Source organism: Melanotaenia boesemani, chromosome 20 (genome assembly GCF_017639745.1).
Source record: "Melanotaenia boesemani isolate fMelBoe1 chromosome 20, fMelBoe1.pri, whole genome shotgun sequence".
Taxonomy (NCBI): Eukaryota; Metazoa; Chordata; class Actinopteri; order Atheriniformes; family Melanotaeniidae; genus Melanotaenia; species Melanotaenia boesemani.
This window is the reverse complement of record NC_055701.1, coordinates 13,502,569-13,530,443: the sequence shown is the minus strand read 5'-3', so window position 1 is coordinate 13,530,443 and position 27,875 is coordinate 13,502,569. Positions and strand designations below refer to the sequence as shown.

At 38.9% G+C, this 27,875-nt stretch overlaps 1 protein-coding gene across 4 annotated transcripts in view; it reads left to right on the top strand.

Moving 5' to 3' along the window:
* Positions 1-679: 679 nt before the first annotated feature.
* evla (Enah/Vasp-like a) overlaps positions 680-27,875 on the top strand; it is a 37,366-nt gene continuing 10,170 nt past the window's right edge. For 2 of the 4 annotated variants that reach the window (XM_041972561.1, XM_041972559.1), the window contains exons 1-3: positions 5,114-5,340; positions 23,458-23,626; positions 24,514-24,694. In XM_041972561.1, coding sequence (XP_041828495.1) covers positions 5,318-5,340; positions 23,458-23,626; positions 24,514-24,694 — 373 coding nt within the window. In that variant the 5' untranslated portion in view covers positions 5,114-5,317. Of the gene's footprint in view, positions 1,131-5,113; positions 5,341-23,457; positions 23,627-24,513; positions 24,695-27,875 lie in introns of those variants that run through there. The other 2 variants (XM_041972560.1, XM_041972562.1) reach the window with 2 other exon arrangements.

Below are 27,875 nucleotides of genomic sequence, written 5' to 3'. Positions count from 1 at the left end.
TTTTACATTATCTTCATAAAATATTAACATTTTGGACACACCAGTAATATCACCCACGTAGACAGTTGGTGAGATGATGCTGTAAAGGATCAAGAACATGGTAGCGTTGATGCAGAATATTATAATAGTACATGAAATGCTGCATTCACTTGCACTTGGGTATCTGAAGATTACCCATGAAAGGTCAGATTATCTTTTTTTTTGTGTGTGTATGTGTATTTGTTTATTTATGTGTGTGTGTTTTGTTATGTTATTGTGAAAATGCAATTTTGCTTTTGGAAATTTAGTTTGTTTGTTTGTTTGTTTGTTTGTTTGTTTGTTTGTTTGTTTGTTTTTACCAGTCTTGTTTTCTAACATTTGTCTCTTTTGTTGTTGTTGTGGTTTTCTTTGGTTTTGTTTTTTATGTTTTGCCTGTGTTGTTATTGTTTTCTTTTGTTCTGTTTCAGGTCCAGTCGAGCATACTAAGGAGTTTTGTGTGGAGTCAGAATGAGCTTTTTTTTCACTGTTTTTAACTAAATACTCTACATTCAGGACACAGACTGTGGTGTAGTTTAAATGTACGCGGTCTATTGCCAGAAGCAGGCTATTTTTGCACACTATACAGAGTCTTGATGTGAAGGGTGGGGTTTGAGGGGGGTTCGTCCCTCGTCAGTGTGTTGCATGTGTGCATCTTGGCCGCAGGTGGGCAGCCTTGAGCCGGCTAGGTCCCCCCCTCCTCCTTCGCACGTCGTATTAGCAATTTTCCCAAATCTCTCCACCTCACCAAAAACACTCCGAATGGGAAGAAAATATGGCATGAAGGAGGGGGCGGCTGACCACCACCGTTCACCGTCTTTTACCGAACGCAAGCTGAACATGGACTCAAGGAGACGTAACAACGGCGCGTGCGGACAGCAGAGACAACGGAGCACAAAGCGGATGGAAGAAAACGCTCGGATTGTCGCTTAGCTTTCACGGCTCATCATCAGTCTGTAAAATCTCTTAGGACGCATTCAGGAGACGCCAGGTGAAGACTGGAGATCTGATCGAAGCCTCCCAGACTGTATACAAACCAAAATAATAGCAAAATTTTGAGCAGCCTCATTAGTGCCATCTCATCTCCGACTGAATAAAGGAGAAAGGAAAATGAGGTAAGCAGCGGCCAGCACCATGCGCTCTGTTTGACGCGTCATGACAGATGCGCACCGACACACTCTGCCTTCTACCTTGTCGCCGCATTTGCATTTATACAGATATCTTAAAAGAATGTGACGCCGTTAATAACAGCAACAGCTTCCACATATCATAGCTATTTTTTCACCTTGTAGGAGGCGCATTTCAAGCATCCGGCGGCCCACCCACCCGGCCACGATTCTATAGGCTATCGGCGTCTTTTACCGTCCATCGATGTATGGGGCGAGTTATTGCAATAACTCCTGCTCTTTTTCTCTCTATTGTCACCGCCGGACCCGCCCAGTGTATTGAAAGCCGGACTCAAGCCACGATAATGTTGTCATGGAAACGATAGCATCGTGTATTATTTCTCCCCATAATCAATATGCCGCACCTGGTGAAATAAATTGCCTGTTTCACTAAATATTACTGACGCACAGCCATATGTGCCTGGCTGCAGGGGGCAAATAGGCTAAGTGAGGGCGCTTATAATCATGGTAGCAGCAGAAGGAGGGTGTTTATTCTGGTGGTTGCCAGGCAGGTTAACAGACCCCCACCCCCTCTCCTCACACACACCTCCATAATCCTGTTCTCTGAAGGTTCCATACATGCACCTTTTCAGGCTGTAGATAAAAAATGTTAATAATTCTTATATCTACACTTATTGGTGGTATTTTAAGCTCTTCTCTGGTTATGGTGGTAAGTAGTGTGCACTAAGGCCTAAATCGTCTCCAGCAGCAGTCTCTTCTGTTCTATTTCTGCAACAGTCCTTTTATGTTTCTCCCTACTGCCAGTAGTTTGACTCCTCCATGTCTTCGTAGCTGCTGCCTGCACCATTCTGTTTTATGGCTTCAGATTTACTCTGACAGCTCTCCTCAGAAACAGTGCACCCTCTCACTCTCCCTACACTCTAGCTTCCAGCTTTTGGCTGCTTGTATGTGAGAGACTGTCTGGCTCTGCAGTTGTGTTTTTGCCTTCAGAGAGAAAAATAAGAGAAAGAGGAGGTAAAATCGAAATGGTGTTTAAAAGAAGAAAGAACGAGAGAGAGAGCAAAAACCACAGATGCTGCCACATAACATATCCTAATCCAAATAATTCATTCCTCTCCTGCAACCTCACCAAACTCAAAGCCCTTAGCTGAAGTGTTTCACTCTCAGACAGTAAAGATGTAAGACTCATATGGTACAGTACAGCTGGATGAGTACGCCGTTTCCTGTCTTTCTGTAAAGATCAGCTACTTGTGTCCCATCCTGTGTGTTTATTTTCGCCAGAGGCAGATCTGTTCTTTGACTCAAGCCCAGAAGGGAAGTCTTAAATCTCCACAAAGCAGCAAAAAGAAGACCTGCATGGCTCTCTTTTTTGCAGAGTACAGAAAAAGAACTACATTCAATGAAAACATTTGCTCTGCCTCACCGCTTCTATTGCAGCATTTGTGTAATAGTGCACATGCATTTATGCATGTGCAGAATCACATCCTTGCACGTGCACATAAGTGTGCATGCATATTTTTATTCAGTTAATGGTAGTGGGTCCATTATGTGAGTTTTTTTTCCTCTCTTGTGAAACCTGCTGCTGTCATTTGTTTGGTTGATAGGGTTTGCTCGAGGATATCTGCATGTGTGTTTGTGAGAAAGAGATAAAACACGTGAGCGGAAACAGTGGAGGAGGGAAAACAACGAGGCATCTGTCCTGTGCCATTAACGCAGGATGATTTCTGGAGTGCCTGTTGTGGTGACTCATTGTAGGAAAGGTAGAACAAGGGGAGTGCAGCCATTGGTAGATAAAATGCTGAGTTATGTGTAGTAATGCAGGATGCTGCTGCTGATGCCCTCTGAACTGACCAGTGAGCAGCACCACGTGAGCCAGCACTGATGCGGTCAAAACTCTTCATCCACCTTTTCACTGACAGACATACATATTAATGATAAAGCCTCAAATTCATTGATAACAGTTCAAGCTTAAAGGACAGGAAAATGGCTTTTTAATGGCTATTAGTGGCATCATCAAAAGCTTATTTTTCCAGCACTTCATATTGAAAATATAAACATGCTAAATAGAGGCTAGTATTAATTTAACAATAAATATATCAAATATTAAACATTGAGTAAAGAACTGGATTTACTCATAAACACATGATAAATGATTAAAATGTTATTTAATCTGCTTATTTTCTATCAGATCACTTACACAATAACAAGGCTTGATGACAAATCTGCATCATATGTCCTTTGACATGATGGAGGTCAGACAAGACAGAGGTATCAGATCACCACACGCTGTGAGAAACATTTACAGCCCAGCGAGGCATTTTCTCCATCAGATTTCACTCCCCAGGTTTTTTTAATGGAGCTTGCGACAGTGTAACCCAGTTTAAACCTCTGCTGTGTGAGTTCGTTTTCAAGCTTTTCCTTCCTCCGTTCACATTTACACAACTTGGCTGCAGACACACTGCCAAATATGTACAGTTTACATACAAAAAGGGCTGTAAAACTTTGTATGAAGGTTGTTTTCTAGAAAAAAAAATACCAATCAAGACATCTAAAGATAAACAGTTCCTTTTATCCCATATCGTACCTGAATAACACAGGGTCTCTGAGACAAAGCAGAGGTGAACACCTGGTTAAAAAATTCAAAGTTTTCCTGCTCAATGGACAGAAGAAACTACAGCAAAGCTTTTTAAACATGTAGTGCAATAGTTTGTCTGTAGACAATGTAATTTTCCTCATAAGGAACAACTTTCAGTCACATATAATGGAGGTTCTGTCATTATGTGGAGCTGCTTTAATGCCTCTGCTTGGATGCATTAATTGTATCAAAGTAACGAAAATATTACCAAAGGATATCAGAGTAAAATGTTTCTCAGTGTCTGAAAACTAGATATGAACTTAAGGTTTTAAGACTTTGAGACTGACAAACTAAAGTATACAGTACAAAAAGTTAAAATGGTGAATATTAGCTCTTTAAAAACTGCCCAGCAATAAGTTTTATGATAAATCCCAATGAAAACGTTCAGAAAGTACTGAAACGTAGAGATTGCAAAAAAGGACTCCAGCAAAAAAGAGCCTGAAGACAAGAAACTGCAACATACATTTAGAGGCAGGCAAGTATTATTTGACGACACTCAGGTACTTGTGCTTTTTATTTTCCTCTCTGAAACCTTTTTTTTTTATTGTTACTCAACATCATTTGAGATTTAGTTAAAATATTTAAAATATACAAATTAGGTCATTTGCATTTTTTTATCTGGATATATTCTAAATTTTGCTACCTAATCATGATTCAGCCAATAAATCTGATCCACATTATCTTCTGCTGTAAGTTCTGTTTTTTAACATGTTTTGTATTTTCTGACCTTCTCAGCTCTAAGCTGCACTTTTTTGCCATGTTTTAACTTCAAAAGCCCTCCAATCTTTTTGATTGCTCTCTGTTTGCTTCCCACACCTCGACAGTGGCAAAGAAGCTCAATAGTCTATTGCTGCTTTAACAAGATGGACTCCTGGTTGAGAATAAAATCTGACAAAGCAATATATATCCTGCAAGATTAGTGAAACATTTGCTGTTAAAACTAATCATTGCACATGTTTCTGGAGGGAGTGGGAATAGTATTTCTTTCTATGGAACATAAGCCGAATAAATGATCCTGTTTGTTGCTGTTATTTCTTTCTCTGTACTTAATCGGACATCTAACATGCAGCTTTTTAAACCCTGTATAGTCTATTTAAAGCTATTTTTTGAGGATTTCATGGATTAGAAAGTAGTGTAAAAGCTCTCTTGTTTTCTACAAGAACTAACATGTAATTTTGTCCTGTGGAAACGATTCCTTGGTGGTTGGAAGGCAGCAGTCCAATCCTTGAAGCAGAGAGAGGTGACTGGTCTGTAGTGGTCACATGTTCTCCCCCCCTCTCCCTTTCTTGCATTCCCAACACTCCTCATCTCCCTCGCTTGCTCTTTCCCTCCTACTCTCTGTGTGTCAGACTTTGCTGGTGTAGTGAATTAAAAAAAACTTTTTCAGAGGATATGAAGAGGGGGAAAGATTGAGCGTGCTGCAGCAGCATTGGACAGCATGTGTAGCTCCGTCTTTTCTCAGCCTGACACTTCCCCCTGTCCTTCGTAATCTACCTCCTCTCATCCTGTGGTAGAGGACTGTGCTCTCTCCTCCAGCGACATGTATTCTCTGGATGATTTCGGGTAAGGCCACATGACTCTTCATCGTCACATCTTTGTGTGCCTCTTTTTGTTTCTGCTTTGCTTTCAGAGCTGTGTAACTAAAACTTAAATTGGCTTTGGGTTGGGCGATAATGATGTTGCCGCTTTGCACTCAAGTGTTTCTGTTTAAAGCCTGGCTCAGCTTTCAGACTGCATAATCTTTTGCTTCTCGAATAAGCATTTGTAGGACGGTTTGACAGTGAGAAAATTCTATTTCCCCATATTTCTGTATCGTTACCTTTGCTTCTCAAGCTTTACATACGGCTGGCTGAAGCTGACGAGAAAGCTGGGAAAACTAGAGAAGAAAATCTTTTAGACTTGCTGACTTTGTCTCGTCTGTGTCCTCCTTTCCAGCCCTCTGCCTGTGTTTTCTTTGTAGCCAGCTGTTAGCAGAGAGGTTTGATTTTGATTGGCTTGGTTTAGTCTTTTCCTGGGAAGAAAGAGCCATTTTTTTGCTGCCTTGTCTGTGCTTCTGCTCAGCTGCTCTTGCTCGTTCGCTGTACTGATCTGACTCACTGCATCATGTATGTGTTAGAAGGAAAGACACGAAAAAAGAGATAGAGAGCTGTAATCTCTGAATGGCTGAAAGAGTGGGACTGTCAAAAGCCAGATGATATACAGATAGAGGCTTGCACATAATATGGCCCTGGCAGATTACAGCTGGTCATGGTGATTTGTTTGAGCTCAAATACAGATGTGGAGCAGAGTAGGGTAGAAGGATAACATCAGTGGTTTAGGCTTGACCACATGAGCTCTAGTAATCTATTGCAAAATACAGCACATGATACTATTCATAACAAGGTCATATAGATTGAATTGTTTATATGATAAAAAGACATCCTCTAGGTGACGACATTGGCTTTAAAAGCAAATAGAAGGTCTCCAAGGTCTGTATTTTTCTCCACACTGGAGTGGCAGTTCCCTTTAAGGATCAGGATTAGTGACACAATAAGAACAGGATGGCACTGAAGAAGGTAGGCTAAGGAGAAGGAGGTGGGGGAAGGGTAGCTGAGATGAGGGGGTTGCTATCCATTATCCATATTACACTTTTCATATCCATGACAGTTAGCCTGAGGCCTAACTGGCATTTAACTAGCCTTGTAATAAATAAGTGATGTCATTTGAGGGCTCCATGTGCTGATTTTACCCTGTTGCTTGGTATAGATGCCCTTTTATGGAGACTTATTCCTGATCAGCCTTTGATCAAAGTGTTTTATTACCGCTTCTAGTTTAAGATAACAGATATTTATACAAGAATGCAGACATCTGTTTTAGATTAAGATATTCGTATATTCGTAGAAAGTAATGGTAGAAAAAAAACCTTCGTACTCTATTTCTGATTTGTTTTTAGTCAAATAGAATAAACTCAAATAGAATAAAATTAAATTATAAAAAAAATAAAATAACCTGGGAAATAACATTTATACAACACATGTATGTTCTTTGTATGTGCATACTAACAAAAAATATTTAAAATTTTTTAGTAAGAGTGGAGTGTAAATCTCAAAATATGTAGAATATTTCTTGATGTGTCTGATAAATCAAGTTCAGCTTGTCTTATACAACACCATGAGGAAGTTTTTCTCTAGCATACAACCCAGTTTCCAAAGGAATTGGGATTTCAGGATAAATATAATTTAACAGAATGTCAATATTGTAAATTATTTAAATTATAACCAACTGAAAATAGTAAATTTTACAAAGATAACATATGTTGTATGCAAACTTTGCGTTAAATTTCAGCAACATGTCTCAAATAAGTCAGGACAGAAACTTAATTACCATGGTGTTGCATCACTTCTACTTACAAAGCGTTTAGGAACTGAGGTGAGCTACTCCTGTTGTTTTCAAAGCAAAATGTTTTCTCATTCTTTCTTGATATCCGATTTCTCAACTCCGGGTCTCTTTTTGTTGTATTTTATATTTTGTAATGCACCAAATGACAGCTATGGACTGCAGGCGGTCCAGTTTGGTACCTAGGCTCTTTTACCAGAGAGCCATGCTGTAGTAGTATCTGTTTACTGAATGCAGTTTATAGAAGTGTTTCTGAGTCAATGCAGTGATTTTTCTCCACAAAATCACAATTGTTTTTGGTCAGTCTGACTGAGGGTTTGAAGATAACCAACATTCATCATTGGCTCTCATTTTTTCTCCCTTGTTTACCAAAATCCCTCTTGATTCTCTGAATGTTTTAAAGATATTTAGCATTAATACAATCCCCAGCTTGCTCACAAAGCCTTTCACAGAGCGATTAACTCTTCCCCATCTTAACTTCTGAAAGACTTAGCTTTTGATGCCTTTGATACTCTTCATCTCCTTTCATGTTATTTTCTTCCAAGTGACTCAATAAGTTGAGCAATTTTCCAAAAGGCCTCTGTTTAAGCATTATACAACTTTACAACTTTTATTGTCCCTGTCCCATTTTTGCAGTGGTATTAATATTACATTGACAAATGGTACTAAAAATATTATATATGATAAGTTAGTATGAATGTTCAAGACATTATTTGCAAAAGTTATTAGTTAAATGTGTCGTTTTGTTTACATTTTACACCCTGCACTATAGTTTTTCTTAATTTCTTAACTGAATGTCTTAGCGATAATTATGATATGGGGAAAAATTTGAGAATCATGTTTGACTCTCAATGATGATTTGCCTTTGATCACTCCCCCCTGTTATTATTTATAAATGTCGATCAGGCTGTGTCCTCTCCTCAGGGCATTTTAAGCCTCGTCTGTCACAAATCGAGCTTGTTAACATTTGCCTGGCCTGCCACAGAAATGTCCTGCAGTCCGGCTGGGCACTCTGAGCAAGAAGCAAGCCAGCAGTGATGCTTTGAGTCCCTAAAAAGCAAATTAAAATTGACCTGCTGATACTCCTGTTCAAACAGTTCCTGCTGGATGTGACCCTCATTTAACCAATCAGAAGAAGCATTATCTGATGAGGCTTGTCCTGTCACAACCTGGGCCGGTGTGACTGGTGTCATTAGTGTGGTTTGCTGTCAGTGTGGTGCATAAGATCAGCTGGCGCCTGTTGGGAGATCACTGAGGTCAAAAAGTTCAAAGAGTAATATTTTTCGTTCCAAGGTGTGTGTGTGTTTGATGTTTGTAGACAGAGATTTAGAGAGACATTAAACTGTAATGTTTTCAGACCTTTTTATTAGACTGTTGTCAGTGAGGGTCTAAAGTTAAGACAAAGGTATATATTGGGCTAACATGCAACAGACGTTTCCAGGTGGAACTTTGTGGTTATGTGACCTGTGGCACATTAAATTACTTTTTTTTAACTACCAGAATATCCCCAAACCAGCTAAATAAGAAGAAAACTGGAGTTCCTGCACTACAATTGTGTGCAGCTTAGACTTGGCCTTTGCATATAAAATTTAATCTGCTTATTGTTTGATCCTATAAGACATTTGTGTGAAACTTTGTCAGGATTATCAAAAGTTGCAAGAACAAAGGCAATCCCTGCTCAAACCAATCCTTTGCAGAGAGTATTAAAATCTTCCAGTTTAAAACTAAATGAATAAATGTGTGTAGTTTCTATTAACTGGACAGGTTGATGGGTAGACTTGAGTCCATGCACTCAGAAAGACTTAAAGCGTGCAGTGTGCATGTTCTTCTCCACACAGAATAAGTTACATCAAAAACCTGTTTTTTTATCAGTTCAAAGAAATCTTGACTTTATATTCTAATCAGTTCACCCAAAAAGTCCAACTGAACATTTGTGCTAAATTTGTAAGAATTCCCTCATGATAAATAAACATTAACGTTGATATTTGGGGGAAATTTGCTGCTATTTCAAGTGTATTTATTATTGGATTCATATGCATTATTTTCATATGAATCCATGCAGACAAGTCACACAGTAAAATGTTTTCCTGTGTCTAGAAACAATAAATAAATAAAATCACAACATTTCTATGTTGAATAAGCATAGCATAACTATATTTGTGAGGGACAAATTTGAACAGCTGTCTTTTGTCCCAGTCCATGATCTTAGAAAAGTTGAGATTATATGAATCTGTGATTTTTGGAAGCATAAAGAGGCCAGTGTCTCCTCTGATAAATCCAGGATTGCATTGGATCTACACAATCTTAGCTGGTTAGCATGATCATGTTAGTCACAGAGCATGTGGATGAGGGATGTCACCCGTTTGTAGTCATGAACTAATTGAAATTTGGAACTGATGGTGCTGCATGAAGTTAGTGAATAGTGAGGAATATTGATGTTCTTTCCTGAGGGTCAGATGAATGTCAGTGGATATACTGGCCCGGCTGCTCTTTGTATCTGCTTTAGTTTTACATCAGGATTACTCTCTAAGTAAATTCCCCCAGTCAATGATGAAGTTAATGACTTCCAAAAGGCTCCACTTCCCTTTGCTCTTCTCCCATTATGGCAAATTCAGTCAGTCACTCTGTGGTTGTTAATGGACAGTTACTACACATCCATCCTCGAGTTAATGTGTGCTGTTCTGGTGGATACTCACCCATTACATCCATCCTCTGAGGGTGAGGGCATCCCAATCAATAGTAACTGGACCACTGGTTGTTCATTTAGGCTCTGCTTAATACTGGGTGGCTATGGCAACAGCAGGCTGTGCAAGAGGAGGGGCTGGTGAGATAACAGAGAACCCTGCTACACCCCCAACACACTCACAAACTATACTGTTTGTGGATTGGGAAGGGGATTGTTTGGGAGGGATATGAGGTAATCTCCCTTGGGTTCACAGTACAACAATAGCGCAGAGGTTCAATGACACACACGCATGCTCATCTGTTATGCAGTGAGACAACTGGCTGGTCAATGACTTCATCTCTGCCCGTCTGTTTGTCAGTCATGTCTTTGTTGCTGCATGGATGGATCATCGATCGCATTCTGGATGCAACAGTCCAAGAAATCATCACTGTGGCATCGTTTTGGTCTCCTTCAAATTTTAAATGGATGTTTGTAATTTCTCGTGTTCATCTAGAGGATTAAACCACGTTTATGAGTTTTAGTTTAAAGGTAAAACATCAGCACAAGAGGGTGTTTGTGTAAAAGACTATTTTCGCTATTGCAGCAGTTTTCCTGTTCACCAAAATGGACATACATCGGTTCCAAGTGTTGCGTTACTGCCTTCCTCAGAGTGTGAGTGACTCAGGGTTGTTTTACAGCCACATCGCTGCCAGGTTTGTACTGACACTTTGTTTGACAGTGTGTGAGCATTAGTTCGATAATTTCCTCTTCCAGTCTATGTTAGAGAAAAGTGGAGTTAAATGCAGTTTAATCAGAACGAAAACATTCTGGATGCATAATGAAGTAAATTCATAGTATGCAGACTTGATGTCTTTGGTCAGTATGGTTGATTATTGTGTACTAAGAATGCATTTTGATATTACAGCAGCACAGATGGACATATATTTCCTGGCTGTATTTTAGTCAGAGCTAAAATACTAATCTGTAATCTTAATCTGGCTTCAACAAGCTGCTTTATAGAAGCAGAATTGAGATTATATAGGATTTGTTACAATGTGCATGAATATTTTGCCATTATATTCCTTATAAAAGTAATGCTGAAGCATCAGAAGTTTTGATGTGGATTATTTTTTTGATGATCCTTTTCTTTGTTTTCTCTTGTGTGGTTGCATCTTTTCAGTTACAGCCAGAGATGCAGCCCTCTGTGTAACTCTAAAGCATCTTTTTTCGCTCTCTCTGAACACTTTGCAGCCTCATATAGAGCATCTCTGAATAGCAGGGCTCTGTAAGACGTCCATACATGTTTAATTCACACATGTATTAAGCACAGCATAGCTTCTGGCTAAATCAGCAGCCTTTCAAGCCAGTGCCATACTCTTTTTCTTCCTGTGTTTACTCTGGCAGGATGGAAAATAGAGAGAAGACATGAAGAGAAAGAGGCTGCTGCTGTTGTCTCAAATGAGAACTGTACGATCATATAAGTCTGTTGGGTGTTGCTATCATGAATGAAATGAGGAAGAGAAACAAAGGGTGTGTTGATTTGTTAAAAAAAAGACCAATGATGAGTAAATATAATCCTTTAAAACTGATCTGACTCACAGTGTTAAACAGACCTGCCAGGTGTTTAAACCTGAAGCATCATTACTTTAATCTTATTTTTCAGTGGTAGCTTCAGTAGCCAAATAGTTAGATGGTGAATCTTTTTTAATATATTAAAATACATTTTCAGGAAATGAATAATAATTTTAACATTAATTTTATGTTTATATATTTTGAATAGCCTTTTGTAATTAACTGAACTCCTCTACACGTTGCACTGCATGCAACTATTTACATTCATCGCAGAAATTATAGTGCATGCACTGAAAAAAAATCACAAGAGCAAGAAAATTTGTTATGCATGAATTGCAGTTAAATTAATAGTTTTTATGCAAATCAAATGTAGATGCACCCCAGACAGATACAGCATGACATGAAACAGCTTTTTTTTTCACACAACATGAACACTTGCTCTGCATTAATGCCTTTACAACTGCAGCACTGCGCTCCATCTTTCTCCGTCATTTGAGGCTTAATCGCCATCAATTCTATACTATTTCTGTACGACCGCAGAGTATAAGGGGAGAGCAGTAGGGGTTAGATAAACATACTGATGTCTAGTGGGCACGCTCTGGATAACATGCAGGATCAGGGATGTTTTAGCTTTGATGTCACTGTAGCGTTTGGATTATGTGAATCTCCTGTGTGCCGCACACAATGGTCTTGTCTTAGCTGTAAGTGGAACTTTAATGCATTCGTGGAATAAAGATCATAAGTCTTTTAAGTTGTAAATGTGAAGGCATATTCAGTATCTTGCAGAGATAATCAGTAAGTATAGTCTACATAGAAATTCTCTTGTTCCTGCAAAAAACAGAAATACAAACATTGGTTTTGTTGAGAAAATAGCTGTCCATGATATACAGTATATCCAGCTTTCAACAGAGCTGTTTGCTGTTAACAACCCATGACCTATAGTGTGCTTCCTTTACTACAGGCATGTAATCAGTGTTGTTTACTTCACATGGAAACTTCTCTCCCTTTAGCTTTTAAATTCTGATATTTTTTTTAACACTGACCCCATGTACACATATTTTTGATATTGGTCCATCACTGAGTGAGAACACCACATCCAGCAACAACAATACAATGTAGTTCAAGGAGCAGTGGTCCTCATCCAAGTTAAAGTACACGTTTTAGGAATACCTGACTGCAACCTGCAGAATCAGAATCAGAATCAGATTTATTGCCAAGTAACTTTCATTACAAGGAATTTGTTGTGATTTGACGGTGCCTACATATAAATAGATAAATATGAACCATAAAGATATGAACAAGCCAACTGAACATATAACATTAAGACTGAAAAACTATATAAGAGTGGAAATAAAAATTATGTACATAAAAATAAATAAGAGTAAAGTAGTGTATTTACATTAAATGAAATGTGCAGTCTGTAGTATAAAAATAAAAATGTACAAATTGAAGTGACCAATGAAGGGGGAGTGTGTTAATGCGTTGTCAGTCAGGTAAGTCTTTAGGTGAGTTCCAAAGCCTGATGGCAGAGGGGAAGAAACTGTTTTTGTGGCGGGAGGTTCTGGTTCTGATAGACCGCAGCCTCCGGCCAGAGGGGAGAGGATCAAACAGATGGTGTCCAGGGTGGGAGGGGTCAGCTGCTATCCTCCCTGCTCTCCTCAGGGTTCTGGAGGAGTAGAGTTCTGGGAGAGAAGGAAGGCTGCAGCCAATCACCTTTTCTGCAGAACGTATGATACGCTGCAGTCTGCACCTGTCCTTGGCAGAGGAAGCAGCGTACCAGACGGTGATGGAGGAGGTGAGGATGGACTCCACGATGGCAGTGTAGAAGTGGACCAGCATTGTCCGTGGTAGATTGAACTTCTTCAGCTGCCTCAGGAAGTACATCCTCTGCTGAGCCTTCTTGATGAGGGAGCTGATGTTCAGCTCCCATCTGAGGTCCTGGGAGATGATGGTGCCCAGGAAGCGGAAGGACTCCACAGTGTCCACTGGGGAGCCACGCAGGATGACAGGGGAGGGGGGGGGCTGTGCTCTTCCTGAAGTCCGTAATCATCTCTACTGTTTTGGAAGCATTGAGCTCCAGGCTGTTCTCTCTGCACCAAGCCATCAGACGGTCAATCTCCCATCTATAAGCAGACTCATCCCCACCAGAGATGAGTCCAATGAGGGTGGTGTCGTCTGCAAACTTCAGGAGCTTGACAGACTGGTGACTGGAGGTGCAACTGTTCGTGTACAGAGAGAAGAGCAGGGGAGAAAGAACACAGCCTTGCGGGGAGCCGGTGCTGATCGTCCTGGAGTCCGAAGTGTGGCTTCCCAGTCTCAAAATCAAACATTGAAAACCCACTTTGATTTGATTTGGGTTAATGGCTAAATTTGAATGGAGTTGTGGTTGTGTGCACTCAGTGTATCAGAGAAACTGCTGATTTATCTTACATTTTCTAATTTGTTATTCTGATTTTACAACTGGCCAAGTCTTTGTAAAGTAAAGTAGGCTTTTGTTATTTTATCAACAGTAGGTTGCAGTGGATCAACCTGCAGGTGCCTAATGTACCTTGATAATAACTGAAACTCAATGACAAGTTGCCCTATTTGCTAAGTAAGATGTAAAAAAATGGTCATATTACCATTTTTAACTTGTATCATTTAACCCACCCAATCCAAACTATAAACTAACTACACCAATATTAAATCCCACCCAATGTTAAATTTTAAACTGGTCAAATCACAGTAGGTGAGATCAACATTCAGCTTAGAACAACACTGCATTATGTGGCCAGGGATAATGTCTTGTTTTCACTAATCATAAGCATAACCGTCTGAACACATTTTGCATCAGATTAGGACCCCTATGATGCACCATCAACGAAGTGGGGTGATGTTAGTTCTAATAGTCAGTTTCCACTGATGTTTTTTATAAGTATTTAGATTAGAACAATATGAGGTGAATGGAAATTGTGAAAATCTGAAAAATTTCGACTAATGCAGATATAGATTTTAAACTCAATCGTGGTTTTTCTGCACATTTTGAAGACAGTACAAATTAGGTAACGTGGAAACATTTTTTTAAATTGTGACATTCTGCTATGGATGATATGGTGTCCCAGTCATTTCCAATATAAAAGTAACACCTGAAGAAGAGTTCTTCAAATTATCCTTTTGTAGATTTTTTTTTTTCCTTTCAGCTTGGATTGTTTCTTAGCTGCACTGTGGTCTGGTGGTTAGCACCACAGCGTCACAGCAAGAAGGTCACTGGTTCAACCCTTTGCTTGTGGGGAACAGTGGCCTTTCTGTGTGCAGTTTGCATGTTCTCCCCATGTATGCATGGGTTCTCTCTTTGGCTTCCTCCCACCGCCCGAAGACATGCTTGTTAGGTTAACTAGTCACTCTAAATTCTCCCTGGAAGTGAGCATGAATGATTGTTTGTCTCTTTTGTTGGCCCTGCGATGGACTAGCGACCTGTCCAGTGTGTACCCTGCCTCACGCCTGCTAGTTGCTATGATAGGCTCCAGCTTCCCTGCTACCTGAATTGGACTATGCAGAATAGAAAATATATTAATGGATTTTTTTTCCTGTTGGTACAACTTTACAGTGGTGACACCAAGTAGCAAAGTTCATTCACTTTATGTCCTACGTTTTTGTAGCTTTTCACATTTACTTGAATGCACTTCTACTTTGATACACACAATTGCCCTTGGATTGCATTGTGGCCATTGCTCAGTTGGCCATAACAGTGTTTTTCCTCACAATTGAGGAAAAAACCAAAGATTTCTGCTCTTATTAATTATTCATACCCCGAAAGATGGGAAAGTAGAGCTCAGTTTTGAAAATAGCAAAATTTTTCTTCAAGGAAGTGGTTCCTTTTAGGGACTTGTAGATAATAGATTGAAGCTGCGCAACTTCACTGTGTGGCAGAACTTTAGTGTGGTCACTGTTAAGTACATATAGAGAATTAGATTTAACCTGCACGGCAGAATGACAATAATAAGAGGCATGTAGTAATTACCTAATGACTCTGTGTGACTATTCCATGTAGTTTATAAGCAGCATTTAGTTACTGTGCATGCAGTAGTTTTACTACAGCCCCATGCAGTTTGGCATCATCTCACTTTTTGTTCTTTTTTTTTAACTGGCTAACAGTATGTCATCTGCTCACTTGCAAATGACCTGACTTCACACTTCCTCTCAGTAATAAAGTTGGCCCGTGCTGCTTTTGGTTCCCGTGGCCTCCTTCCCTGCCTGCATCTGTGAACAGTACTTTCCCCCGTGGAGCAGATTAGAGGTCTTGTGCGGGAGTTAAGTCCTGGTTAAATTAGATTTAAGACTGCAGTGAGGTAATGATCTGCCTGCACGGCTCTGTCTGTAATCCAGCCAGTCAGACAGGCCTCTTCCTCGTGTCAGCTGGACCCACACACCCAAACCCTGTACTGTAAATAAATGTATACACCTCCACCCATACTATACAAAGTGATGGCTTTGCCCCTAAATGCCCAGTGAACCCAGGAGGCTACAGTCCTTGTGGTGAACGTGATAATTACAGACAGCTAACTGGATCCGTATGTTGCAACCAATTTGTGTATGAGTTTGTCTGTCCTTGTTTCCATATCAAACTTGCCCTTCACTGAAAATACCCCTTACCCCTTATTTTAGGTGTATGCAAAGCACAGCAACCGTGATATCGTGTGTGTGGGTGCATAATTAGGTATTTCTCTTCCTGCTTGGAAAAAAAGAGTGGTGGTGTGTCACAGCAAAGTGTGGACTGTGTCAGTCTCAGAAGAAGAGGGGTAAAAGTAGCACTTTGCATGGTTATTGGGTTTAGTTACTTCTCCTCATGTCCAGGTTAGAACCAAATTCAAAAGCTGAGTGTCCTTTCTCCAATGTAGATATTTGGATGTCAGATATGACCTTCATTGTTCTGCTGTGATTAAAATTTGATTATTTACAAAACATCTGTATTCACATTCTCCCTCACACTGACTTTATGTCTTTATTAGCTACAGCACCAACCAGGGATGCATAAAACAGTGTAATTAGCACTCCTGCTGCACAGGAAGCCTTTCTGGATGCTTCTCTCTCCCTCAGCTGACTTTTATTGTAGAGGAGGTTTAGATATTTTTTTTTTACAAGCTAGTTCATCAGCATAATATGAAGCTGATTTGGATGTACCTGAGCAGAATGCCTTCTGCACATCTCAGTCATGTGACACTTAACTAAATAATTCCTTGGGATTTGCTGTGAAATAAAAGGCTGCATTACAGTGTTGAATAAGACCCTGAATGTCATCATGTGACCTGCTTGGCCTAACTTTTTTTTTCATATTCCTCTCATCGCATAGTTCTGTATGCATACATTGCTTTGGAGAACTGATTCTTGGAAATAAAATGTTAAAATGTTGACTATTTACTTACAAAACAGAAAATTAATAACCAAGAATGTAAAAATAGTAGAGCATCATAACTGGAGCATAATGTCAAAATATTTCTGACATTTTTCAGTCTCTTTTGATAAAAAGTGAGCATTGATTTATAGAAACTAAAACCAGTATCCTACTTAAACTTTGCTTAAGTTATTAATCCACTAAATAAAGATACACAATTCAGTTCATCACACCAAAACATTTACCTGTTCCGTATTGTAGCTTAAGTAGAAGATGAGAATCAAAGAGATCAACCTCTATGTGAAAGCTTGCTTTAAAGTGTTTTCTGTTGAGGCCAATAAAAGGGGAGCTAAATTAAATGAATAAATGATTAATTTATAGTTTTTTATATGTATTTGTTTATGTGTTCATTAACTTTTGAATGTGATAAATCCTTCTGAAGGTATTACTTTGAATGAAAGGTGACAGTTTATTCACATTTAAGCACATATCATGCTTAGCAGTAGGATTGTGGAGACATCGTGCAATGTGCTGGATTGCTCTTTATTAACTACTGTTATAATTTTGCTTTATTAAACAAGCCAAAGAATAATACACAAATAAAGTGTATTTTTTGTTTAGTGTTGTTGAGAGAGAAAACTGTAAATTATCTTTAATGATTGCTTGTTTATTTTTTTATAAGAGCAAGTTGATGGTGTGCTGCACTGGGACATGTGTGGTACATACACAAAGCAGTTAATCATTTAGTGAGATGTCATTTTATGTCCCAGCAGAGACATTTTTCATTATATATTTGATAACAAAACAGCTAAATTCCTGAGCTTCTACAACCACTATCATATCTGCCGTAGCTTTGTTAGGCATGAAGTAGTTTAATACACTTTGTGTGTATGTTATTTGTCATGAAAGCAGCTTTGCTGATAGCCTACTTATGTAATGCTTTAGTAGCCTTTGGTAGTGTGTTTGACATTTAGTTTTTATCACAGAGACAAAGGCCCTAACAAATCTGAACCGCAGTCGTGAACTGGCCTTGCAGGGCTCTGCTGAATGACTCATCATTTGTTCGGGTCTGTTCGGGTTCCTTCCACTGTGAACCAGCTGGATGAAACAATTGCCCCAGCAACAAAAGCTAAATGCTATGATAGCATAAGCCTTGCCCTAGGGTGATACCCAGAGAGGATGCCTCATGTGACCCACTCCCTTCCTTTCAAAGGGAACACTTTCCCATCCTAAACACAATACATCCAAAGATCTAATCATGAAGCTGCTGAGCTCCACAGAAACACAAAACTTCCACTCAGCCCATCATGTGTACACTCAATAATTTCTTTACGGGATCAAGTTCAGGCATTATTTCCTCCAGCACTGAGGTTTCTGCTAATGGACTGATCTGGTCTGGGAGGGGAAGCATGCAGCCTTGACACACAAATTGTGTATGTAAAGGATTTGTGTGTAGGAGGGTGGGGTGAGGGGAGCACATATGTCTAACCATGTGTGCAGGGAAGTGCTTTACTTAATTCAAAAGCCTGGGAACGTGGCCTCCTTTTCCCCACTCTCCTATGAGGCTTATTTGACATGAGGAAGCGCTCAGAGAACCAGAAACTTCATATCCTCTCTGCTCTTGCTTTCTTCTCTCCTCTCTATTCAGCTCTCAGTTCTTCTTGTCTTTTTATTTCCTCACCAATCCCAGTCTGCCTTTTAGATGAATGTTATTCAACTTTCACTAAGAAATCTGTTCATTCGTGCAAAAACAAAGTAAAATGCTGAGAAGGGATGCATTGCATAAATGAAATCAAATCGATCCTTGTTTTCCTTGAAGGAAATGTGATTTCATGCAGTTTTTCCTTTTTTTTATTAATGTGCTGGTTGTAGGAAAATGCTAATGCATTTTTAAAGATGTGGTTTATAGAAGGAACACGAAGGAAATACTAGCAGGTTTAAACCTTCAGATGATTGAAGAGGCCTGCCCACATTTCATTCAACTCTACTTTATAAAACTTTTGAAACCATTTGCTCATAGAACCCACAGAAAGGTCAAAGGCCCCATTTCTCATTTTCTTTAACTGTTGTGATGTCATGTGTTACCTTGCTTTGCTAGTGTAGTGGTGGAAAGTTGAAGATAGTTAAGCTTTTCAAGCAACATTCCAGGTTCCAGTTAATCACATCAGTTTTCAATGACTGACCTTTGATACAATCCCAGACATCAGGGACGTCCAACATAATGTGATAGCACATCTCATATGTACATCATGCCTTACAGCTATAGCTCCTGTGCATGACCACATGGGATCCATGTTAATAATAAATGTATTTAATAGAGGGTGTGCATGATGTTTCCTGTAGATTTATAAACAGCAAAGTTCTTTCTCCACTATTCAAGATGCCTTTATTGTCATTCTACACGTTGGACATGAGGGAAACAAAATTACGATCTGCAGGATGGATAGTGAGGCAATCACAACAATGCAACCAGTATATTAAAGTAAAAGAACAAAGAGTACAATAGTAAAATAAGATAAAATATTAGGGTTGTGAGTGATGCATTAAAATGTCACCAGATTGTTATACAATTCATGTTATATGGGGAGATATTGCACATAATTATAATAAATGTTGTTGCAGGTTATATTGCTGCATGTTGTACAAGCACAAACTGCTGATCTGGTGACTGACTTGAACAGGCTTACAGCATCAGGGTAGCAACTCCTGCTGTGACTATGCAGTGTGTTCATAGTTTTCATTTTCAGTAAAACTGAGTAAACTAGGGTTCTTGCTAAAATAAATTTTAATAGTGTCAAAAGAGAGGAAGTAATTTGGGAAGGTTTTCCCAGCCATTCTTCAATGATGTCACCTTTTTTCAACAAAATGTAAAAAAGGAGTGAGATGATAGGAAAATCCCATGGATCATAACAACGATATACACCTATTAGCCATAACATTAAAACTGCTGACAGGTAACTTGATTGAGACTGCTCACCTTGTTATGATGTAATATTCCCCTAGGAAAACCTTCATCTATATACATGGATGTTACGCTGACACACACTGACACACTGCCACCACTCCCACTTGCTAGTGTGTGTGTGGTGACCCATCTTTCAAACCTCACAGATCTCAATCAATAGGATCTTATGGCATGTAGAAAGCAAGCCCAATCCACAGAGAACACAGCCTATAAGACCCACAGGATCTGTTGCACGCTGATACCAGACACTCCAGGACATCTTCACATATTCTTTAGCCTCATAAGAAGAGCCTATGGATGTTTTCTAAGACTTGTTCTATATTAAGCAGTTTCAATTACTGCTTTAGTGTGACCTTCAGTTTTGGCTGTCATGCTCTCCTGAGCTCTGAGCATCAGTTTGATTCATTACATTATTTTAATGTCACTGATTGTGGTTTTCAGCAATAGATGGCCTTTATCAAATTGTGCCTTTTTACCGCCTGTTTTTTTTTTTTTTTTTTCCCTCAACACAAAGTGCCTGTGCTCTTCTCCTCAAGTCTGTATCAAGTTTTATCCATCCCTCCATTTCCTGTACCGTAGGGTACACCCTGGACAGGTCGCCAGTCCATCACAGAAAGACAAACAACCACTCATGCTCACATTCACTCCTGGGGAGAATTTAGAGTGACCAGTTAACCTTACATGCATGTCTTTGGATGGTGGGAGGAAGCCAGAATATCCAGTGACCTTCTTGCTGTGAGGCAGCAAGAAGGTTATCACACCACCGTGCAGCCCTTATCAAATCTGATTTCATTTATATTTATTTCTGACTGAAAGGTCATATATTTTTTTATTTGCATCTGATTTGCTTTTCAGTCATACCCAAGTATCCTAACCCGGACCAGCACTCACAGCATCCTTCAGTACCAGCTTCACAGGATTGCACCTAAAAACTTTCAGCACACTTTAAAAAGTTTGGGAAGGCTTCTTTTCTTTCTTTCTTTCTTTCTTTCTTTCTTTCTTTCTTTCTTTCTTTCTTTCTTTCTTTCTTTCTTTTTTTTTTACTTGATCTACTCTGAACTTTTTCTTTCTCCTTCTTTAAACCACTCTACCTCTCATGATTGACCAAGTGTGTACGAAACAGAATTAGACAAGACACTTTAGTTACGACTTCTTGTAAAGAAGCGAAACCATGATCCTCAGGCTCGAGGCCCTCCAGCCCTCAAGTCTAAACTGCTCCAGAAATAGGGTCTGTTTTTGTAAGAAGATCTGCAGCCTGCTCCCCTTCCTTTCCCAGTTAGACTTTTTTGGTCTGTTAAGTCTCTGAAGTGGAGAGAAGTGTTTGTTATGTGATTAAAGAGTCTGTTAACCTCATTTAGAAATACAGGAATTATGGGGTATTTAGTTATCCCACAGTTTAATTTACAATAGAAGCTTTTCTGGCTTATAGGGAGTAGATTTTGAATTGTAAGGCTGTTTTCCAGTGAAAATGATTAATTATGTGTCTGTTTTGATTCAGGAAAGAGCATTGTGTTGGTGTGAGACTGTAAATGACTGTGTCATTGTCAAAGCTGTCAAATGAGACTTCAGATTTTATCTAGGTTGAATTGTGTTCTTCAGCTTGTGCTAAGTTTAAGGAATTGCATATTCACTTCTTGTATGAACTTCCTGTTTGTTTTAGGAGTTCCTGTACTATACTTACTACAGTACTTATTGCTTACTTTTGCCTACTTACTTGCAATATCCTCACATGTCACATGATGGTGTCATTGCTGGCTAAGTTAAGAGCAGTGGATCAGTGAGGAGTGATGGGTGTGTTACATTACTTGTGTGAAACTTCTTTAGGAATAATATGATTTGTGGTTACATGTTCTCTCATGTACACTTATTCTGAAGCTCTGACAACATCCAAAATCTCTTAGATGCAACTCTTTCTTATCACAGCTGAGTTATCTGAGGTTTCTCATGTGACCATGTGGGAAGTGCAGAACAGATGATGGCATGATAGTAAGAGGAGGCTGGCTGAGACTGAACCATGTGTTATGGCAGTTCAGAAGGGGCAGGGGAGGAGGTCTCTCAGACTGTCTTCCTCCTGCTGAGCTGCACATTGATGGAAAGGTTGTCAGAGGAGGGGGTGACAGGTTGGCATTTCAAGAAACCTTCACGTGTCTCCTTTGTCTCATGTATTCATAGTTTTCTAACATTTTCTATTGGAAATGTAAATGTATCACATTTATGGGGGTATAGTGTTACATTATAATCTGACCCACTTGTCTTTTTTCAGTAGTAAAGCACAATTTGACTGTTTTGTTTTAATTGTGTGTTTTGTAACTTTATGAAGCCCAGAAGCCTATTTTCTGGGGGTCTCCTGTGTATTATTTCACAGCTCCAACACAGTTATGTAATCAGACATTTTTATAACGAGCCTTATAAAACTGTAAGTTTGGATCAATGTGTCAATCAAAAGAAAATTAACTTGCAGATAAATGCCATCTGAGATTTTTCTTTGTTTTAGCAAAGGTTATATGTGGATTTTGCTTAAACAGAAATCACTGTTATAAACATTGTTAGAAGAACTTTTTTTTTTTTTCGGATCAGTATACAAAATGTTTTTATCAGGGAGTCATTGTAGCCATTAAACAGGTAAACTTTGACCTTTATCTACTTTCAGACAGTTAACATGAGCCTGATGGTCAGATAATCCATCCCTGAGGTGTTGAAAGTGAAAGTTAGGGAAGCATTTAGTCACTTCACAGATTCATGTTAGCCTCATCTTTCCCTGTCTACATCTTTCTTCACACACTCTCATGTGTTTCTGCACTAAAGCAAATCTAACACCATTAGGCACACATGGTATTGGAACAAAAACTGTTTTTTCAGCTTTTATAAATTCAGTCACACCATCTCAAACATGTCATTTTAAATGTGGGTTTAGCTGTTCATTGCTGGTGGCTGTGTGATATTTTGCTTTCCTTTCTACTAAATGAGTCTGCAGCTGGTGACATGCTAACTGATCAAACATGTGTGTTTTTAACTCACTGTATCATTATCCCACACACAGCACACACCCCTCTGTGCTGATGCCTCTATGCATCTTAATGTAGTTGCACCACAGTGAAGACAGAAAGGGAAATTTTCCAGCCTTCAGTTTTTGGTTGAGGTTTTGTTACAGATTTTAAAAATGGCAACTCACCCTCAGCCCTGTATTCAGAATGTGACAGATTCCTACAGTGGCTGTATGTTATTCCTGAAGTGGTTACAACAGAGAGGTGGGGCTCTCCAGTAAGCCTTTAGCTCACTATAAAAGTATAGTTTCATTGGTTTTATTTATCAACCACATTTCTTGTCAGACCGCACTGAAGCATCTCCACAGTCTGATATTGTTTACTGTTAAGACAGGCACAACCTGCTTATTTTCTAGTTATTTTCTCTTCCATTTAAGTCCAGTTTTGTCTCAGTTTCTTCTCATCAAACATTCATTTGTAATTTATTTTATGCTAGCATGCTGTACAGTTAATTGACACTCTGGCATGTTAATATTCAACTTCTCATCATCAAAGAAAGGTTACAGCTTTTAGTTCTCGGAGTCAGACATAGTTTTTCTCCCCAACACCTGGATTATTTTAACATTATAGTAGATTTTCTGTAGTCTCAGGGAAAGGAAGCGTTATGTTTCAGCTATGTGAAATTACCCTGACATGGATACCTGTTTTCATCTACAAATTTAACAGAAATATTACTCTCTTTTACCAGTGAGCAGAGTATCTGCCAGGCGCGGGCCTCTGTCATGGTCTACGATGACGCCAGCAAGAAGTGGGTGCCCATCAAGCCTGGGCAGCAGGGCTTCAGCCGCATCAACATTTACCACAATACTGCCAACAACACCTTCAGAGTTGTGGGCGTCAAACTGCAGGACCAGCAGGTGAGAGATATGAGGAAGCATGCTATCACCATTAAAAGGAATTTTTAAATAAATCCTTTGCAAACTTAGCAATTAATCAGTGACTTGCAACCTCAACACAAAGCAAGTATGTACAGCAAAGTAAATTAAATGGATGAATACAGATTATTATTACATAAGAAAAATGTCAGATTTTTTTAAAAATATTTTTTTACTGAATTTTAATGATTGCCGTTGTTTTTGTTTGCTTGCTTACTGTCCCATACACACTTACATCTGTATGTAGTGGAATTTCATATGAATGATTATTTAGGGCCTTTATAAAAAGCACTTTTTTTTGTTTTGTAAAGAAAACCTCATCATATTTAACATTTAAAATGGGGAAAGAAAAGGTTTGGCTAGAGATTACATATCATCATTGTAAAGACTGAGAATTTCCAGCATGTGGGAAAAACAACTACCTGTGGTTTTTAGGCGCAGAAACTTGCTTTTCTCTTTTTGTTTTTGTGGTGTAGGTCTTATGTAACATCATAATCCCAAAGTTAAACAGTGAAACAAACCACTAATGTCCATGGCTAAGACAGCACCAATCTTGGAAAATAAACATACAATATGAATCACAAAGTGCACAAAAAAAGAAAGAAAAAAAGACTAATATCCATTTTAAGTTTAGGTTAGATAGTTTTAAAATTTTGACTTTTTCCTCACTCTGCTTTCAATATGTCTGAGTGTCCCTCAGAGCCTTATCCTAGTTTTATAGCCAGTTTTAAAAGATACACTGATCTTATAATAATTGTAAGAATATTTGCCATTGTCTCAATTCCTTCCCCCTAAAAAGAACTATTAAAGCATGCGTAGTCAAATCAGTTATTTGAAGAACTGTTTTCAATGTCCTTTGCTCTTTTAAGGTGGTGATCAACTACTCCATAGTGAAGGGTCTGAAGTACAATCAGGCTACTCCAACCTTCCATCAGTGGCGTGATGCCCGTCAGGTCTATGGGCTGAACTTTGCCAGTAAGGAGGAGGCGACCACCTTCTCCAATGCCATGCTGTTCGCCCTCAATGTCCTCAGCTCACCCGACAGTGGAGGTAAGAATTTTTGGTTCGGGGCATAGATTCACGTTAATGCTGACTTCTGTTAAATCTGTTAACTTAAGCACTTCCTCCATTACCATTTTCCTGATAAAGCACAAATATCCCTGTTTGTACAGGACATCCTAATTATCTTAGGAGCTTTTAGGATTTGAATTGTTCATCTCCATCAGGGAAGGAAAACTTTATATTTTTAGCTGTTGCTGATTTGTCATTTGTATTAATCTATATAGATTTGAATTAGTTTTGCTTAACTAAAACACTCTTTAATGGATGTTTTATCATAATGTGTTTATAACTTGTGCACATTGAACATTGAAGTAGGCTGATATTTTTAACAGCTGATTATACTGTAAGTCCACATTCAGTAGCAATCATTTGAAAAAGGTGCTAAATTAAGCTCTACTTCACCCTGCTGGTTAGTGTTGTGTACTGCAACTACACTTACAGTTTTTTTCAATCGTTTACGCTCAGTTTTGAAAACAGGACTTATTTTTCTAAACAGCTCAGACAATTAACCAAAAGACCAAATCTAGTTTGCTAAACACCCCATTTTGTTTCCAAAATTAAACATATCAGCCAAAACCATGAATAAACTGATTAAAATCTTACTGTTCCATGTTAATGATATGATATCCTTTCAAAACACATTTGTAAAAACCCTTTTTTAGGAAATAGAATGATGGCTTCTGTTAAGAAATATTGTTTGAGAGCATGGTTGTGAGCTCACCTGCTGGCTTTTATAGCGCTCATATCTACCTGTGTTTTCAAAAAAGCACGTGTGTTTCTCCACACCTTGTGGATGTGGTTCATCAGTGTGATCACTGGCAAGTCAGGGCTCTGATATGAGAAGGAAGTAGCCTCATAATCCTTGTCTGTGTTTAAGGTGGGAAAAAGCATGCAGAGTTTTGCAAATCACTGTGTGTAATGTTTTGTAAAAAGTGTGAAGCTGAGTCTGTGCTTATTGTGGAGAGGTGTTTTGTTTCTTGTGTGTAAAGATTTGTTAAATGTGTGAAAATGTTCATTTTGGTGTGTAAACAGTTGTGACAAACTGTAACAGTAAACCAAAGAAAATCATGAAGTTGCTTGTGTCCTGAAAATCTGTGTTTGTTTGTTTTGTTCTTTGCGTTTACAGATAATTTTGTGGTTTTTTTATGTTTCCATTTTCATGACTGTACCTAATTTTGTAGTGTCATTCATGTAAACAAAAAAATAATAATAAACAGCTTATATATATATATATATATATATATATATATATATACAGTAAATGCATTTACTTGGAACCCTGAACTGTATTTGAAGCCATAAACCTACATCTACTCTTGCTTTACCAAAAAACATCTGCAAGTTTCTGGTTACAAGCTACTTATGTGCTCAATGTGTGTGTGTTTGAGTGCATGTGTGTGTTAGATAGAAAGAGAATATCTTTGAGTGTTTAACTGCGGTGTCATCCCATCCCTATGACCCTCCTATTGGTGGCTAAAATATCCTTGAAGGAGCCTTAATGTCGTAACCCATCACGCGTGTGAGGTAGCTTTCCTTTTTTTGGTTGTGTTTAGGCCTCATGGTTTGTGGGACACACTTCTATGTCTCTCATGCTAGCCCTTGTTGAAGCAGCAGTAAGGATACTCTAATATTGTGTTATGTAGATCAGAAGTAGGTTGTGAAATACGGAAAGTTTGCCCACCATGCTGACTCCAGAAATTTCTCCTGGTGTCCTCAGGCAGGTTTCTTCAGCCATCATCATCCTCAGTAAGTTTCCTGCTATAGAGTCATCTGTCCACCAGTCAGGCATGTCTTATTTTTCTGTGGCAACACATTGCTCAGGAGATGGAGAGAAGTTGAACATCATATATTCCTGCACAGGAGCTACTTGTGTGGATAATTATGCATAACTCACTTTGCTTCAGTGCAGTTTTCAGGTACTTCTGCTTTGTTTCTGTATTTTTACTGTTTGTAACATTTTACTTTTCTTTAGCACAATTCCTGTTAGACAACTATTACATAAAATAAAACAAATGAAAAGGATATATGTATGAAAAAATCATTCAAAGCACAAATATTAAACCTGTGGTTCAGAAAATTGTGGCTTGTGTGTCACCCTTTGGACCAGCTAGGCCAATAAAAGGCAGTATTTACTAAAGCTGGCTTTTTTTTTTATTTGTAGTAAATTAGTAATTTTCCACACTGCTGAGGTGTTACTGTGATTTAACCCTTATTGGTAACTGTGGATCAGGAGGAAGAGCCTTCCTTCTTGCTGCATGATGGTGTGTCTTTGGGCGAGATGCTGTACTCAAGATTTTCTGGTTTTCTCGTTAATGTGAATAATTCACATTAAATTTACTGTGGATAAACGTGTCATTCAAATTTAAAAGGCATTTTTAATCTGCTTCCAGCCTCAAAAAGTAATAAACGAGGAAAAAGAAGCCTGAATACACTACAGGGTCCGACGTTAAGGTTTTTTCCTACTTGCCCTGCCGGGCAAGTACTTCTCAAGTTTACTTGCCCCTTCAAAATTCTTACTTGCCCTGCATAAGAGGTCTTCTTTCTGGCAGTGTCATGCAAACTTTTGCTCACGACTTATATCTTACTAAAATACATTTCCTGTTGACTGTATACAACACTACACAACACTTCTTCCTTCAGAAAAGAGTATTTATTTTATATGTCATTACAGTGACATGCATTGAAAAACATTTTAACAAATAACAATATAATTCCCGAATACGGGGCCAGAAAGAAGTATGTGAAAGTGTAATACGTTACACCCTCCGTGCCCTGTCTGAACATGTGAGCCACCTGTTTAATGCCCGATCACAGTTAAAATCTTGCACTGAAGGGCCTTCAATAGCCAAAAACATCAACTTGGCCAACATTTTAACAGATAGCTGGCTCCTCCAGTCAACGGTCCATCTGTCCGGGAACAGTCCGGCGTCTTTTTGCCTCAACGCAAGACAAGTGTGGAATGGATTTAGCATGGCTCTCCAAGTCTGTCTTCTGTAGCTGTCGTTTCCGCGGAGAAAAGATCCGTTTCTGTCGGCTTTGGTTGGGAACTCTCTACAGACCGTGCAAAACATACCCGGCAGTTTTTCGTCATATTCTACCCACAAATAAATGTCGTTCCACGAAGGCAGGAAAGTTTGCTTTCTTTTTTCTGCTTCGTATTTCCCTCTCG